The sequence below is a fragment of the Melanotaenia boesemani genome, chromosome 14, assembly GCF_017639745.1.
Source record: "Melanotaenia boesemani isolate fMelBoe1 chromosome 14, fMelBoe1.pri, whole genome shotgun sequence".
Classification (NCBI taxonomy): Eukaryota; Metazoa; Chordata; class Actinopteri; order Atheriniformes; family Melanotaeniidae; genus Melanotaenia; species Melanotaenia boesemani.
In genome coordinates, this window is record NC_055695.1 from 11,739,759 (window position 1) to 11,758,653 (window position 18,895).

Here is an 18,895-nt window from a genome sequence, read left to right on the forward strand (position 1 = left end):
TGACTTCCTGAAGAAACTGAATACATTCCTTGTTGATGTGGGGTTGATTTAAGGTAACAGACAGGTGGAGATGGTAACCATTACCTATGCAGTATATGTACAGGTGGACAATAAAATATTCAACACTGTTCTCATTCCATTTCCTGTTAGGAGTTTCGGTGACACTTCAGTTGTTTTTCCAGGAAGATAATACATCTTGTGCTACAGCAAAGAGTGTTCAAACTACTTTTAGGGAAGATATTTTATCAACTCAATGTCATGGCCAGCAAACTCGTAACACAAACAATCTCAATCTAATTGAAAATTTAGGATGGGAATTGAAAAAAATGGGCTCCCTCCTCTAAAGTTGATGCATCAACTGGTTTACAAAGGTGGAAGCTAGAAAATGATTGATGAATAACATTGTTTTTCATTAGTGAAGTCCATGCCTCAAAGAACCGAAGCTGTCGTAAAAAGCAGAGAAGATGACTAATTGTATTTTTATTTTTATTTTGGTTCATAATTTCACCTTTTTTCCCCAATGATCAAGTGACTCCATAACATTTCCCTGCACTTGATCTGAAACAAATTGCGATTAACTACAATAATTTAATCTTTTTTTAGGTATATTTTGCCTTTACCCCATACAAAGTGAGATAGGTGCATGAGCCCCCTCCCCCCTCCCTATGACCATAAACAGCAGATGTGGAAAAGAATGAATAAATAAATTAAAGAACAAAAGTTTTTGCCAGGAATGCTTTGTTATTCTAATACATCAAAACCAGTGAAGGCTGACAAGTGTGTGTGTGCAGCAGGGATGAGGAGAAAGGCTCTTACCACAATCCTTCATCGGCTCATCAGACCAATCCTTGCAGTCTTTCACACTGTCACACACTTTGCTGCTGTCAATACACTCCCCGTTTTTACAGCGGAACTTTTTAGGCCCGTCACATTTCGTTACTGTGGACAACACACACAAGGACAATATCTTTTACTTGCTGCACTACTTCACTCAAAGACAGAGGCATTCAATGTTTAGGGAGTTTGACATACAATTAAAAGCAAAAACAAAGGAAAATTCCTAAAATGACTAAATTTCTATATCAGTTTAAACCCATAAGAGTGTGTATTTTGTAGAATAATTGTGTTTGAGTAGGTTTTATATAGATATGTCACACCTTTGCCAGCATTACTAAAATAATTGACTGTATTCATTACAGATAATGACTAAGAATGATTGAGGCAAATAACTATAGCTTCTTCATAAATGAAAATCCATCAGTCAAAAGTAGCACCCGACACTGTAGCTGTCTTGCATTATTGTAATGTACTGCACATTTTTCCATTGTGTTGCTAATAATCAGGGAGCTTTTTTACTTGGTTGACCCGCGTGATGCTCACCATTGACGCAGCCGGCCTCATCACTGTAGTCTGGACAGTCATGAACTCTGTTACACTGTTTGGTGCCATGAATACAGGAGCCATCACCACACTGGAACTCATCAGGCCGACACGTAAGCAAGGCTAGACGACACAAAAAACACAGACATATACATATATAAGAATTGCTACCTTATGATGATTAAAAAAATTTTAATTGGTTTTATGTATGAAAAGCAGCAAAGCTAGTAGCTTAGATAAGAAGCATATAGAACAGAGCAATTTCAGCAGAACACACACAGCTGAATATTTCTTCCCCTCTACAATATCTTCTTTCAAAGGTTAGCCAAGTGCAGTCCAATCTAAAAGTAATCAATAACACCAAACTCCTAACTGCACACTAATGTCCTTACAAAATGAAAGAAAGCCAAGCAGTTAGTGTCTGGGAAAAACTCACATCCAGAAATCTGCCGAGAAATTGTGTATGTGCAAGCATGCATATAGACATTTGTTTGTGGCTGCTCTAACAGCGGAGGGCAGATTTATTTAACTCATTTATCTTTTTAATTGGCTACTTAATTATTAATGTATTGTGTTTTGGACCAGCTCTGCTAAAGCGTGGAGCCACATGTGATCAATAACCATGGAGACTGTAAAAACCTGTCACAATAACTGTAACTAGAAATACAGCCTTAAAAACACAGCATACATGACATGAATAGGCACAAATTTCGCCTGCAGTGATGTGTGTGCATATTTACATGAGCAAAAATGGAAAGGTGACTAATGCTTAATTAAAAAAAATAAAAAAAAGAAGCCCAATGGTTAATGTTAAAACACACAAAGTGTTGGAGAGATAATCCTACCCATTCACAAAATGTGATGATTCTTTCAGTCAAATGATTGGAATCTGTGCTCAGCTAATTATGATAATTCCCTGGATGAATAGTAATGATAACGGATTGCCATCTGCAGACGTGTTGGCAGGAGAGAAAACCAACTTGTGACCATTCTTCATTTACATTAACCTCAGGTAACCTTTCACGCAGTCACTTGTCTCAGCATGTCTTTAAACTAACAGAAGATTACTGACAGATGTTTCAAATAAGATGGGATAATATCGAAGGGATGGATCTGTGGGAATGTGGAGAGCCTGGCGGGATCGAGAAGGAGGAGAGAAAAAACTGGATGCATGCCGTGATTCTCACGTCTCATTTACATTGAAACGCTGAACCTCCCTACACTGTACTCTACAGCCTTGTTTATATTACACAGACATCTAAAACCATTATATCATTTTTACATTAATGTTCAACCAGACTTTTACTCACTATGTAGAAATGCACACACACTCAAACATATAAAAAACAACATCTACAGAATTCATGCTTCATTATTCATCAGTGAATGAGATTATTAAGACTACTAATATAAGTCAACACTAATAAATGATGCTTCTAAACTAGTTATCTAGCTTTTATTTATTTTCTAAATGAATCTGAATTTTTTGTTATTTATGTACTCTAGTCTATTTAGTCAGTAATATGTACTTTAATTAGGGCTGGGCGATTAATCGATAAAATCGATAAATCGAATTTTCCATTTCTGGAGATTTATTTTTATTAAAATCGGGATTGTTTTCCATAGTTAGTTAGCAGCAGACTTAGCCCTCCCTTCACACCAGAACAGTGTTTGTCTGACATATTTTCAGTGAAGTGACCCTTCACTCATGCCTGGGATTTAGCAGTGTGTATAACTGTAGTGAGAAATGCTGCAAACTCTAGTTAAGACACAACCTTCAAGGGAATTATTTCTGAAGTGGATCCTGTATGATAAGGATCCAGATGGAAAGAGATCACGGATGCATTGTGTTGCATATTTCTATGTAAGATATGAAGTCGTTTATATGGTGGAAAAGCTATGACATTGTATGCTTTATTTTTGCTGGCATTCATCTATATAAACAAATAAATGTTTTTAATAAGTTTATTTATGTTTTGTAAAAGAGAAGAAAAAAAAATCGATTGAAATCGGAAATTGGATTTGGTTATAAAAAATCGGACATTTTATTTTTTAGGCCATATCGCCCAGCCCTAACTTTAATTAAATAAAAACTACAAAGAAGAAAGTATGGATTAACATTTAATAACGTGGCAAGTTCAGGTGTCATTTTCAAATAAAAAGAAACCTGTATTCTATGGCTTATACTTATTAAAATATTATCTTTCAACCTTGATGTTCTAATATATTAGAATCAAAACCTATCCATTCATGCAGGTACTGTGGTGAGACTGAGGCCATGAAACACATATTACAGAGAAAAGCCATCTGTATGCTCATAATCTTATAAAACAGATATTGGTATATAGGTAAACAGGATCCATAATTTTAAGCTTTTTCCATTTTTAGTCGATGGTAACCAATCATGTTTGAATAGCAGGCAAAACAGTAAAACATGAAAAAGAAGATAAATGAAAACATGTGTGCCTGAAATGCAGCGTCAAACTTTCAGCTATTGTCTAAAGTGACAATTTTGTCTGTCTTTCCTTTTCTTCTGTGGATACCATGAAAGACAGTGTAGGTGTTAAAACTTATAGTTATTTAATAAGCAGATGATCATTTTTTATTTTGAATTTTAATATAATGCACTTGTATTTATTTGCAGTGCACTGCTTGTTTGGAACGCCGTGCTTTTCATTGGGCTTGTCCATGTTAAGTAGGCTTACAAAGAGGCAGTTTCAACAAAAATATGTGTTGTCATCATACTGACACCATATCTACATCAACACACCTTTTACCGTAGTTTTAGCTTGAACACAACTACTAATGATAATGATTTTCTCTTTATTTTGTTTATTGTACTTTACTGATGTCAAATGTCATGTTGTAACTATTTGAATCATATTCGAGTCATGAATTACAAAAACTCTGTTTATCAGAGGCATTGCCGTGCAGGCAGTAGCTGCACAGCAGCAGTAGTACGGTCGGTGGTGTGAATACATAAGCTGCCACGACGCAACCCAGCAATGCTCGCTGGGAAGTGTTAAGCTACTTCACAGTGTGAAACTGTCTTAAAAGCACGCATGTTCTTCGTACATTGGTCCTATAAACCGAGTGCTTGGATCCGGCTCAGTTTTGTGAACGCATGTAGTGCGACTGTGCTTGTTTTATGTCTTATATTTGCTGTCATCTCATTGAGTGGTGTGTGGGAGTGTGAAGAGACCAGATGGGGTTCTTGCTTAATGAAGGACACTCACTTCCCACACATGCATGTACATACACACACTTGCAAAACGCAAATGGTCAAACATGCACTCTAGAGGTTTTCCCTCAGCTTGTGCATGTCACATGGTTGCATAGCAACACACTCATGGATCATCATGATAAGGTTAGCACTGATCTGTCTTCAGTTATTTGGTGGCACATTTGCCACATAGTCTTTGATCACCATAAAATGCAGGAGAGCCTTTCATGTATAGCCCTTCAGTAGAGGAAAACCACACATATACCCCATTGTTCCACAGCACAACTCGCATTATTGTTGGTATACATAAATCATGTTCATTAAAGGTTTCTGCTTGTATTATTCTTATGTATTTACATCACCAACCAGCAATGAATTTTCTCTCCAAACAAAAAGGCTGTGCACAGCGCAGATAAATGTGCACTAATTAACTATAACACTACTTTTGGATGACATATTATATCATTACAAACAAGATCCATACAAACGTAATGCTTAGTTTATAAATCTAGTGAAACTGCATCCCTTAGGATGTGCACTGACATCAGAGCAAGCCTTTTCAGTCTGCAATGAAAATACAAACAAGATCACGGAGTGTATAATACTTCAAAATAACCTTTATAGTTAGTCAGTTTTAAAGGAATACATCAAAAAGTAAGAATCTTCTAATGGTTTCCTCTTGTCGCTAACAACAGCACATATGTTGTGTGGCACCAGATAAAATGCCATATCTTCTTGTTAGCAGGATGAATTTGTTCTGTGAGACGTCTGTTTGATAGTAATTAAAATGACAACATCAGTCCCATTTTTATCATTCCACTGAGTTCCACACTCATTAACACACTTATTTATCAACACACTCATCAGTTCAACCACAGAAACACAACATATCCACAGCTGACTTACGACAATTTGCTTCATCTGATTTATCCTTGCAGTCTGCGTCGCCGTCACACTTCCAGTTCATTTGCACACACTCGCCGCTTCCACACTGGAACTCGCCGACGGGGCAGCGGGGTTTCTGAGGCTCTGTTCTCCGGCTACAGCGCTCCATAGACTCGTCGGACTTGTCCTTGCAGTCCGGGTCACCGTCGCAGCTCCACAGGGCAGGGATGCACTCGGAGTCATTGCAGCGGAACTCGTGCTGGCCACAGGTGGGAGCGGAACATTTCTCCTCATCACTGGCGTCTCCACAGTCGTCGTCACCGTCACAAACAAAGATCGGTGCCACACACTTTCCATTACGACACTGAAAGTCTTTGGAGGGGCAGGCCTTAGCATCTGAAAGACGGATGAGACAATCAGATTTTTCTTTATTATTATCACAATTTATAAGCTGAAATATAAAAGTCATTCTTATTGCAGAACATTGAGGAAAAGGCTTTCATTTAAGCCATTTAAGTCATCTGTAACATGAAGCATACCATCAGCTGAACTCCTGTTGGATGAAGTATGTGGGAGTAGATCAGGGGAAATGTAAGTTAGAGGACAGATAAAGTTAACTTATCCCTGCATTTATTCAAACTCCTTCGGGGGGTTGGGGTACATGCAGCAGTATGTCTTTCCTTCCCTCTCTGGAGATACCATGAAAGACACTGCTGGTGTTGAAACTTTGAGCTAATGAGCAGAGCTCGATGGCAGAACTTCCTCTTTCTGCTCTTGAGCTTTTTTGTGTCTGACAACAAATAAAGTTAGAATTTTGATTGAAGAGAAACTGGTTGGTTTGAGGAGAACTGCCATAATACATATATTTAATAGAAGAATTAATGAATGAAGAGTGGCAGGTAAAGAAACAAATACAAAGTTTGCATAACTGTAAAATTGAAGAATACAGTAGTCACAAGGAAAAAAAAAATACATGTCATCGCTATATTATTGTGAACGTTCATGACAAGTGCACCATTATTATCATAAAATGAACAGATAAAGTCAATGTTAGCTTAAGATTGAGATCATATATTACAGCAGTCGTCCAGAGTTTGGAAATGTGAGTATAATGAGTAAAGTTGGGACGCAGCAGCAGGTGTCTGCTGCAATGCAGAACCCCCCCTCCAGGAGAGTTGTTTGAGATGAGATATTTGTGGAAACTGCATTTTCATCAAAGTCCATCTTTTCATTTCCCTCATAGTAACACAAGACTTGTGAAAGAAATCATCAAATGTGTGATAAAATTTCAGCTGTTTTTCAGCTTTGTATGTTTTCTTTGGTTGGCTCTGAGCTGTTGTGTTTGTCATTTATGGAAAGACTGTGTTTACTTTTTGCCACATCAAAGCGTTGGCATTTTTTAACCAAAAACATATCAGACAAATAAATCTGGCTCATGCATTCTGCTTAAGGAAACCTGACAGAGCTGTAGCTTCATACAGTCTTTTGCTCACCTGCCCACACATTGCACCAAAAGGGACTCATTATGGTAACAGGCTATTTGATTCCCTGCTAGCATGCTAATCACCCTGACTTCAAGCAACTTAATTAACATAAGCACATTTAGAACATCAACAACTTCCCAGCAGAAACTCAGGTGGTTTGGGGGTCACTTAAAGTGTTTGTGCAAACGCGCCCTTGGGGGATGTGATCATTTTCAAAATTTTCAGTACAAACAGCAAGAGCTTTCCTATGACATTTATACAGGTACTTTAATTAATTCCTGTGAGTAATTAATGTACCTCAAGTCAGATTAAACATCTTAGTTTTTTTCTACTTTAGAGAGTTTACTCATTATAAGGATAGACTGGTCATTTAGGTGATGGCTATAAATACCAAGACTGGAATAAGAATATTGATAGCATGGTTTCCACCGGGTGCTCCACACAAACAAAAACAAATTGTTGTTGTTAAAAAAAAGTCTTTTTCTTCCACTGATTCCTTTATTCTCATTGTTGTTTTAAAACAGACACCACAAAACTTAAACCTGACTAATGAGTAAATATAGCGGTGATTTCCAACAATGGACATTTAGATACACATTTAATGTGGCTATTTACTTATAGTGTAGCATTTCCAACCCTCTGAAAATTCAGACTCACTGAACACTCAACTTTAGTTAACAACCTAAGTAACTTTGATAAGGCCCATCTTGTTACTGTACTCCCAAATGACTGGAGAGGAGCAGCTAGCAAACCTTGAAGGGTAAGTGCCTCACAGCAGTGGTTTAAGGAGCCACAAATTGCACATCTGCCAAGGAGACTTGGGTGATGTGCAGGAACAAATCTGATTCATGTTGGCTCCATCTCACAGCTTGCAGGACTTAAAGGGATTTATTGCTAACATCTTAGTACCTGATACCAACAGGTACCATCAAAGACTCCATGCCTCTATGGGGGAGAGCATGCTAGGGCCAACCATAACACTAGATGAAGGTGGTCATAATGTTTTGGCTCATCAGCGTACATGCATGCGCTCTATTAAAATCAATCTGTGTGGTAACTATGGAAACTGTGATTTGAGATCATTTAACAATTTTGCAATTGTTAACAATTTTTTTTTGCTCTTGCTGAATCTCAAATCATTGGTATGGACCCAGAGCTAAAATGTAAAATCTGATTAGGTGCTTTTATTTTAACTGCCACAGCTTTTGTAGTCTTCATGGTTGTGGCCAGGAAATACGCAGACCAATTGCATGCATGTGAGTTAAGCCATCCTACGTGATACACTCAGACAATTATTGTAAGTCTGCGAGGGTCTCGGCAGCAAACTTTGCAGCACTACAGCACAGAGTTTCGGAGGCAGGTAACAAGACAGTAGAAGGAGAAAGAAAGCCAGCTAGATAAAACAAAAGGAGAGATACAGACGACTACGCCAGAGGAAAGCAGCAGTGTTGCTAAGCCTGCCTGTTATAAGCGACTTTTGGCTTTGAAGTCTCTTGCAAATATCGTCAGTCGTGGGTTGCAGGTTTTTAGGCTCATTTTCTTGAGTGTACTTATTTGGGCTTGCCCCGGTCCTGCCCTCCTGATTCTGTCCCAGCTTTCCACAATAATGTATTAACCCATGGACGTGGCAGTACTCGCAAATAAATAAGAAATATGTCAAATATTTATAATAAAGAATATGAAATTTATGTATTAGAAGGCTCATCATGTAGCCCCTCAAAAAAACCTTATCCGTGAGGCTGATGGACATCAGTGCACATTAGGAGGAGAGAGTTTTTATTTGTTTTAGGTTTTACTCCAAGTCTTTGTAAGATTAGTCATGTATGCCTAATGTCCCATATAAACTGATGCATCTTGTTCTGTTCTGACACCACAACCATACACCAAAAACAAAATTGTGGTGTTTAACTTTTTTTCCATGTTGCACATGTAATGTTAGTAGCTCAGTGTAACTTCAAACTTTTATATGATTACTTGTCTATGTCTATGATGACACACCCCAAAAGACGTTTTAGGATTTGTCATAACAGCCTTCAAACCATCATTTGAAACAGAGAAGAGAGAAGCAGATGCCTAAAGTAGAACTTGGGATGACAGGTTTGTTTGCAAATGTGGGAACAGAAATATCTTTTTTCAACCAAAAAAAAGGGTTCAGTCCCAATCACCATATATGCTTAAGTCTATAAGAGTTAAAAGGAGAGGGAGTGACATCATAAATGGAGAGATTATAGTCATCAAACATCAATGTTTCTCTTTTCTACATGTTCCACTCTATTTAAGTTTTTGTTTAAAAAAAAAAAACCCTAAGAGCAAAGAGGGATCAATGTCTCCTACAGAGCTGGACTCGTGACTGTTAATTTAACACATCCATCCAAGAGATTATTCTAGCAATTACAATTTTAAACATGCAATCAGTAATCTGTACTTGATTAGCCAACACCTTCAGTGTAACCTCCCCCCATGGGTGACTGCGCTTAAGTTGGGGTCAAAGCTTTCTATTCATTCATCCCCAGCCCCACCACTGGACAGCTAATAGATGAAGCGGTGAGATAGGGAACACCTCATTCACCTTGATCTGAAGGACAATTGAACTCTCTTCCAGTAGAGACCAGCATGTAGCAAGCAGTTATGCATACACACAGTGTGAGGAAAAAAATATGCAACCTTAACAGAAACACACTTAACCAGAGTCACACATTTAAAGATGGACACTAAAACGGCCAAACTAACGTGATGCACATACACCTTATCAACACGTACACCCAGTTGACCTCACAGCTCTTCTCTACAAGTCACTGACTTTAATGTTTCTGGAGCGAGGAATCCAATCAGAATCTGGTCTAACATGTCAGGCACTGAGCCGTGATGTACATGTGTGTGCACACAATCTCACCCACATACAAAAATCTGTGTTGAGGTAGGTTTATAGTGCAGCCAGATATATGATGGTGATTGCAAACAAATAATCTGCTATATGCTTACAAACATTAAAGAGGGAGATAAAAATTATTCTAAAAGTACATAGAGCCCAAAGAAAATATACCCAATAAGTTTAACCTTAACCTTTTTTGCAGAAATGTAGAAAACTTTGTGCACTTCAATTTTTAAACTGCACAAAGTTACTGAGGAAATTATATAAATGGGGAAAAGACACAAATAAGCTCAAGACTTTCATTATAATTTGCACTCCATTCAAGACACATTTTCATTTATTGAGTCAGTGTTTCCAGGCCAGATAGTTAATGCAGCATTTTATAGTTGCTCTATATTGGCACCATTACCCATGAAATCCTTAAAACAGTAAAGTGCCAGAGGATGAATGCTGCCAGAGGTGTTAGTTTTGCTCCATCATCTTACCAACAAGATAGTTGTGTGGTGCCAGGCGTGTTACCCCCTCTACTTACAGTAGCTTAGGACTAAACACTGAGGAGTAGATATAACAGAGAACAATCTTTGTTTTTCCTTCCATTTCTAAAATAATATTTTATTGACACAACACAGTCTGCTGGACAGTTTAAGCCTCTGTGTGTGTGTGTATATGACAAGACAAGAGTTTGTGTGTATTTTGGCTTTATTAGACACTTTGAAGCATCAGGACATGCACACACACATGCATGTAACAACCAGACAGGCGGTCTCTGAGTCTGAAGTTCTTCAGCTTGCTGCACCATAAATGTGTTTTTTTTCCCTAATGGAACAGACAGTGAGGAGAGATGAAATTTCAAATAGATTCATCACTGACTGACAAACAGAAGTCAAATGTGGTTTAACAGGCACAGCGCAGACAGTACATGTTTGAAGCATTGATGGGGAAACATAATCTCATGTCAGTTATATCATCTGGAGTGGAGATGGGAAAAATGATACAAGTTAGTGCTGGTGATGTGGATTTGGACTCATACACTCTGTAGACAATACATTTACTAAACACATTTGTTAAATGGTGTTCCTAACATAATTTAGATAAAAATCTAGCTATACTGTTCTTAAAGCATAGCAGAAATGGATCTTTAAATCCAGTATATTCATGCCACTTCAACTGAACCTAAACCTTTCTCCAGTTTTATATTATCTCCAGCCCTTAAGTGGTTTCATACTGTGCATGAATTTTAATTAAAAGTTCAACTAAATAAATCCATGACAGAAAACTACAAGTACAGCATTCCAACACCATCTCTTCTGAGCTTCCAAATTGAGAGTGTTTGTTCACCTACACCTATACATGGTTGTATCTTAGCTTAGGGGGAAAGAAAAGTCAAAGTAAGTGTGAAAAGCCCCTGATACTAATGCCTTGATGGTGCACGGCAGCAGAGTCTGGGGAATCTAAGTGAAATGGCAGCCGATGAAAAGACAAAATAGAAGCAAATTCACAGAGACAGTGAAACTCTCTGTGTTACCTGATTGGCATCCACCAGGGAAAGACATCTGGTAACCACGTTCATGATGAATGGAAACTATGGGGATTGTGCACTCTTACACTGAACTTGCAAACACACTCACATATCAACAGGGACAGCACACTGAAAAAAAACCCAGGATATTTCAAAGGCTCAATCATAACGACACCTGACAGCAGCTTAGAGCTGAATATTAACTGCTTTATACGCAATAACTGACTGTGTGTGTGTGTGCAGATGACGTGATGAATGTCCTTGTGAGTCTCTGTTTACGTGTAGGTGGCATTTAATGTGTATTGTGGGCAAAATTAGCAAAAAACATCTCATCACATTTCATAAGACTTCAGCCATTTAATGTAAAATGTGACATGGCCATTACTGCATTCTCTTGGTTTCTTACAGTCTTTAATTTTATCAGTACTCTCGCCCCCACAGACAATACACACATGCTTGAACACGCCTGTCTGCACACCTTTGGGTAATTGTATTCCCTCCCATAATTGATAAGTAGTCCATGAATATATTAAAATAGGATACTGTGATTATGTGTAATAACTGCATCTCAAACATGAATATATAACCATGCATTTACTTTGGATACTGCATATTAAATACATGATCGGTTGTCATGCTTTATTTCTCCACAGCTATAAGCGTGTGAAATCCAGCTACGAAAAGACAAGAACACGAACAGACCTGAAATTAAAGTGCCTTTTTAGGTACTTTTAACTAACAGCTCCAGCTGTTCTCTAATTAACAGTCTACATCATGTTACAGTACTTTTAAATTTTTATATGTTTTCGTCCACACTCTTCATTAATAGGCATTAATATCTGACGGTAAGCCAGGGCGGGATCAGCCAGTGGCAACGTTTCATTTTCAGTCTGACGCCTCTAGAGGTGAACCTCCTGCTCTGACTGCAGCTGTGAATGATTTTGAACGGAAGGAAAGGTCTGTGACACATCAGTCTCCAATAAGAAAAGTCGCTAGATTTGTCGCTAGTCGCTTTTTGAAATAGAGCTGCTACAAGGGACTGAAAACTCACTAAATATGGCCCCCAAAGTAGCTAAGCTGGCAACTGTTCTATAGCAGAGCTATACTGTACTGGGAAATTTTGCACTGACAAATGTTCCGCGTTGTTTGGACTGAAAACTGTGATTTAATGCGTTATTGTTTTTAACGCGTAAATGTTTTTGTAATTAATCATAATTAACTTGTTAAAGTTCCACCTCTAAGAAAAATATCTAAAACTTGCAGGACTGTGGCCCATGAGAACTAGAGGTGGTGATCCCTGGATTGACTGAAGTGTTCTGGCTTTTCTGGTTTATATCCAGAAGGAAAACTTGAAGCCTGATAATTTGGATCTCTTGTGATGACAATCCACCTACAATGGCACCTTTATAAACAAGAAGTAAGGCCAATAAAACAAGAAGAAGAAAAGATCTGTTCTCTAAATGTTGCATCCCCATTAGGCTGGAGCAAAGTTGTGTTTCTACCTCTGTCAATTTTCACACAGACAGGTTTCAGTGTCCATGTAAAGCATGAGGGAGTGTTTATCTTTGTGTGCATGGAAATGGATGGCACTGTGGGAGCAGAGAGATGAGTAATGTTCTTAAAGTCATCCTTTGGAGAAAACAGTCTGCTTGAGCCTGAAGTGCAACTGCCTCTGGGTGCCCATTGAGCCTGTTTGTGTGCCGGCGCTCCATTACATTACACCTACGCACACAGTGAGAGCAGTCAAAGGATTATAAATGACGGAGAGTGTAATGGGAAGACAACTGTAAGACAACAAGCTGGACTGTATGTAGTCACCTCCTGTGGAGAAGCAAGACGAAAGAGGATAAATACCTTGCAGTGTCTCTTTTTTAAATCTGTTATCAAATGATAGAAATAAAGTTCAATTTATTGTCAACAAGCTTGACAAAATAGGAAGCACAGTATTTCTGTTTGTTATCAGAGATGCATAAAAGTTTAAAGTTGAATTTACATCTAGTTAAGGTTACATTTAACACTTGGACCTGGTGTTTTACTCACTTCCCTCATTTTTCTTTCTTCCAGAATAACACACAGACTGTACTCCACATTCAACTGGTATTCCTTTCCTCAACTCCTCACTCCCCAGCTATAAAACACCAGCAAACATATCCCTCGTGGTCATTGATTCAGGAAGGGCTGTCCTAATGTAACATAGCAGCACAGGCAGATGTAAAAAGAGCAACAGGTCCCCGGGGCCTGCTGACTCTTTTCTCTGTCTGTCCCTGTTTGTGTTGCTGGTTTCTGTCCTTGTCAACTGAGTGCTGAATCTGTCTCTGGAGCAAGAGCTGCCACTTTTCATAGCAGAAATAAACTCGATCCAAGTAAGAAAAGCAAAGACAAAAAGAAAAATTTGTTGTGGTTATGCAGTATAAGTAGTTTTAATGGCTATTAAAGTAAAACATATGTACAGTAAATCTACTGGTTCTTGTCATCTGTTTGTTTTCAGCAAGGCAATCAAAAGACTGAAGATACTACAATGGTTCACCCAGTACAATAACATGAAAAGCAAATACATTTCTCAAGATTTGCAGAAGAATTTTGATTTTAATAGAATAGAATTTAGGAATTTAACTAGGATAATACTGGATTTAATTTTTTCATAAACCAAAGGAGGGAATTTATTCCATTAAAAAAATCCAACAGTGGTTCAAGGTGTTTGAGATCTTGACATTTGTTGAAACACAAAGCAAGCTGTTTATGCAACAGTGGGTTGCAGGCAGGATGCTTTGGATGCCCCTGCAAGATTGCAGAATTGCCAGGGGCTTAACATTTTAATTAATATAAAAATATACCAAGTGATATTTTATTTTTTTAATATAAGATGGCCTACAGAGTCTTTGAGGGAGATGGCACCACCCCCTTATTTGTCTACAAGCTGTCTACTGCTTGAGGTAGGTTGTTAGCTAATATAAAATAGTGGTAACTCCACAGAATAATACTCAATAAGTTTGTCACAAAACCTGCATAATTCAATGTATATGAAGGATAGACATATTCATTCAATTTGATGAAAATGACTGAATCACAAGGTGAAATCAAAATTGCACCTTTCACACCATGAGGTTCATGCTCCAAATGTGGCTCCAAATCTTTTTTATCCACAAAGGTTTTAAGTATTACTCCCTGGTTCTGTTACTTACGGCTCCAAACATTTGACAGAAATGGCTAAATGTCAAACTTGAGGCTGCAAAGTGTTAATTGCAAATCACTGGGTGACATCACAGAGGCTACATCAGTGTCATTATTTACAGAATATTTTCCATGCATTTATAGTTAGATAAAGTAAGAGTCCATATCTGAAGCCTTCTATGGTATCTGAAATCTTAACAGCATCCTGTGTCACTGCCAGCTGATGTGAAAATAGTGAATCTACTCTGGCTTTGTTTCAGGATGCCGACCACATTTTTACTGTTGCATTTATTTATCTATTTATTTTTATTACTCTAAAGTCAAATAGCCTGCTTGACAGCGATAAAACTAAGGTGCACATAAAGCATTAACACACGTGGAAGACAGTCTGTGCAAGACAAACACACAACACATAAGTGAAATATTCTTTTTTCTTTTCTTCACATTTGATCAACGGTTTCGAGGTAATCATTCCAGTGCTTGTAGTTCAGTGAACTCAACCTCTTTATTTCAATCCTGCCAGACATTTTCCTCCCCTATTGGCAGGCAAATAATAAGGCCACTTTAGGGCAAATATCTAAAAATAGCTGCCCCTTAATCTAGCTTTATTATCCCTTTGCTTGTCTTCCACACACCTACACACATATTTACATGGGAAAAGACATGTTGCATGATGTCCCAAAACCCTATCAATTAAAATCAAATGTTTACTGATGAGGAGACAAAACACATTCTTCAAATTTGTTTTAACTCCTCACCAAAAAAGAAAATGAAAGTATAAAACAGTCATTTTTATATATAAAAAAAAGACAATCCTTCTTGAGAACTTTCTTTACCAATCATGTAAAAATTATTCTGACCTACAAATACACTTGAGAGCACACAAACACACAAGTTACAGGGACAGTGTCCTTAAACAGACGTGTTTTCACACTGACATAAATAAAAGGCTGATAAACTTTCTTAAGAAGCCTTCTCTAAATGTAATAAAGAACCTTTCTTCCAGGATTCATGTTTTATTCAACATTTGGATATGCTCAATTAGGGCTCATAATTAACATTAGCTGTCCTCTAACTATAGCTAATGATGGAGGGAGGGAGGGAGGAGAGAGGAAGATGAAGCTGAGGATGGATGGAAGATTTCCAAGGAAAAGTGTTTCCATAAATGCATTGATGTAACCACAGAATGAAGTGTGTGTGGGCATATGTACTTTTTGCTGAGTGATGAGTGAACTTTGAATATTTTTAGAAACTATAGACATTAGTGGGGTGCGTGATGGATAGCATTGTTGCTGCATAGTCAAATAACGCAAGTTGTAAAGTTATTTGCGATTGCGCACGTTTTTAAAGTAATGCACATTGTTCCAATTTAGAAATTTCTTGTGTGCCCCAGAAATGACAGAATAAATTCTGTAATGCTGCATCTAATAAGTAGCTCTGATGTCTGTGTTAAAGAGATCTTGGCATTAACAAAGTCAGATAGGGTGTGCTATTTATTTTACAGCAAAGTAATACTTTTGATAACTCCTAATGTACTAACTGTGTGACCTTTACATCAACATTTGTGTGTGAACGCAGATAACAGCAATCTTTCTCCACATATCAGATAAACTTTTTAATATTCATCCCAACATCTCTAAATGATAGATCAAAAGATGATGTCTGCAGGTTATTATTATTATAACAGCAAGACTTCCATAACACCCCAGACACTCAAACCACATGAGGCAGGAAATCAATCATCATCAAGAGTCCTATGAAATATTTAACAGCTTTATTAACCACTTTATTTTTCCCTGCAATAATGGACAGAGGTGAACACGGGTCAGACAGATGAAAAGCACTGGAAAGAATATATAATCTAAGTTTGCCCTCTGTGTCAAATTAAAAGAGAATGGATTGCAGGTGCTGTGAAAGGATGGAGAGAAGATTGAAAGACTCTTTTGAACATATTAAACTGTACATGAGAAAGACATTGATGCTATGTGAATGATGCAGTGGCAGCTGGGTTTCAGGTCCAAATCGACAGTGGCTGTTTTCATTAGACTGTGGCCACCAACTCCCTAATGTGATCCCTCTGTGTACCAGCAGTCTGCGACTCATATGGAGATAAATGATAAATCTACTGATATATGAATCAGTAGAGACGCAGAGAGAAACTTTTAAAGATAGTGGGAAGCAGAGGGAGTAGAGAGAATGTGTAGAAAGGAAGACAAGTTAAAATATATGTCTATCCAACTATCTAAAAAATGTTAGCACAGCTTCTGGCAAACAGAGGCAAACAGCTAAAATCATGTATTTGCATCTGTTGGGCTGACAGGCAGTGCAAGCAAGCTTTCTGATTGTCAAAACAGTTACTAAACTCTGTCTGGGGAAACATTATATAGACATACAGCCCTCTTTTGTTGTGTTGAAGATAATCCCAAACTAGTCTTTTCTTTCCTCTTTTCCACTGTCCCTTTTTAATGATTCAAATGCAACAGAAGATAACTGTAGTAAAAAACTAGAATATGTTACTAGCTGTAAGTAAAACAGCTGTTACAAGGAAATGGTTGAAGGTGGAGCCACCTAGTATTGAGCCATTGATCTAACAATGGATTTAATGTTTACACAAAAGATGTAATTTGCCCTCAAAATGGTAAAAAGTTTTACCAGATCTGGTCAAAATGGACTGAGTATGTAATCCTGTAAGATCTGATTTAATCTGAATCCATTTGATGTGTAATTATTTACTTTCCCTTTTTTTTATATTTTTACTTCCCTTTAGTATGATGTTTGTACGCCACTAGCATGTAGGCTCTCAGTTCAACTGTTCAAATTATGAATATACTGAAAGGGGAGAGAGAAAGGATAATCTTGGGGAAGCAATGTGGACTTTTTCATATTTCATACTTCACAATTAGACAAAGAAAGAAACCAAAGGACCCAGTTTTAAGTCTGTAAGGATGTAATTAAGATTTGTTCAGTAAACACAAATGTATTATGTAGCTTTTCCTAAAAAAATATAATAAAAAATGTTACATAAATAAAATATAGAGGTATTTAAGTGTTGACGCAGTACATACAGTCATATGCAAAAGTTTGGGCACCCCTGATTATTTTCAAGATTATTCTTAATAAAACATTGGTTGTTTGGATCATCAATTGCAGTTAAATATATCATATAGCAGACAAACACAGCGATATTTGAGAAGTGAAATGAAGTTTATCGGATTTACAGAAAATGTGCAATAATTACTTAAATGAAAATACGCAGGTGCATAAATTTGGGCACCCTTGTTGTTATGTTGATTTGAATACCTTTAGCAATAATTATTGGAGCACAAAATTTGTTTTGTAAGCTCATTGACCCTTGACCTACATACACAGGTGAAGCCAATCATCAGAAGGGGTATTTAAGGTGGCCAATTTCAAGTTTTTCTCCTCTTTGCATCCTCTCTGAAGAGTGACAACATGGGAACCTCAAAACAGCTGTCAGACGACCTGAAAACAAAAATTGTTCAACATCATGATTTAGGTGAAGGATACAAAAAGCTTGCTAAGAGATTCCAGGTGTCAATTTCCACTGTGAGGAACATAGTGAGAAAATGGAAGACCACAGACACAGTTCAAGCAAAGGCCCTGAGTGGCAGGCCCAGAAAAATCTCAGATAGGCAGAGGCGAAGGATGGTGAGAACAATCAAACTCAATCCACAGACCAGCTCCAAAGACCTACAACATGACCTGGCTGCAGATGGTGTCACTGTGCATCGTTCGACCATTCAACGCACTTTGCACAAGGAGATGCTGTATGGGAGAGTAATGAGGAAGAAGCCTTTTCTGCGCACATGCCACAAAAAGAGCCGCTTAAGGTATGCTCAAGCACATTTGGACAAGCCAGCTTCATTTTGGAATAAGGTGCTGTGGACTGATGAAACAAAAATGGAGTTGTTTGGACATAACAAGGGGCGGTATGCATGGCGAGAAAAGAACACAGCATTCCAAGACAAACACTTACTGCCCACAGTAAAATTTGGTGGCGGTACCATCATGCTGTGGGGCTGTGTGGCCAGTTCAGGTACTGGCAATCTTGTTAAAGTTGAAGGTCGGATGGATTCTACCCAGTATCAGCAGATTCTTACAAACAATGTTCAAGAATCAGTCACAAAGTTGAAGCTGCGCCGGGGCTGGATACTTCAACAAGACAATGACCCTAAACACTGCTCAAAATCTACAAAGGCATTCATGCAGAGGAACAAGTACAATGTTCTCGAATGGCCATCTCAGTCCCCAGACCTGAATATTATTGAAAATCTGTGTTGTGATTTAAAGCAGGCTGTCCATGCTCGGAAGCCATCAAATCTGACTGAACTGGAGATGTT

The 18,895-nt window shown here is 37.9% G+C and overlaps 1 protein-coding gene across 3 annotated transcripts in view; it reads right to left on the reverse strand.

Moving 5' to 3' along the window:
* Positions 1–18,895, reverse strand: part of lrp8 (low density lipoprotein receptor-related protein 8, apolipoprotein e receptor) — a 151,403-nt gene that overhangs the window by 40,981 nt on the left and 91,527 nt on the right. For all 3 annotated transcript variants that reach the window (XM_042006301.1, XM_042006300.1, XM_042006298.1), the window contains exons 5-7: positions 5,510–5,884; positions 1,381–1,503; positions 817–939 (exon numbers count right to left, since the gene is read on the reverse strand). In XM_042006301.1, the coding sequence (XP_041862235.1) occupies positions 817–939; positions 1,381–1,503; positions 5,510–5,884 (621 nt within the window). The remainder of the gene's footprint in view (positions 1–816; positions 940–1,380; positions 1,504–5,509; positions 5,885–18,895) is intronic.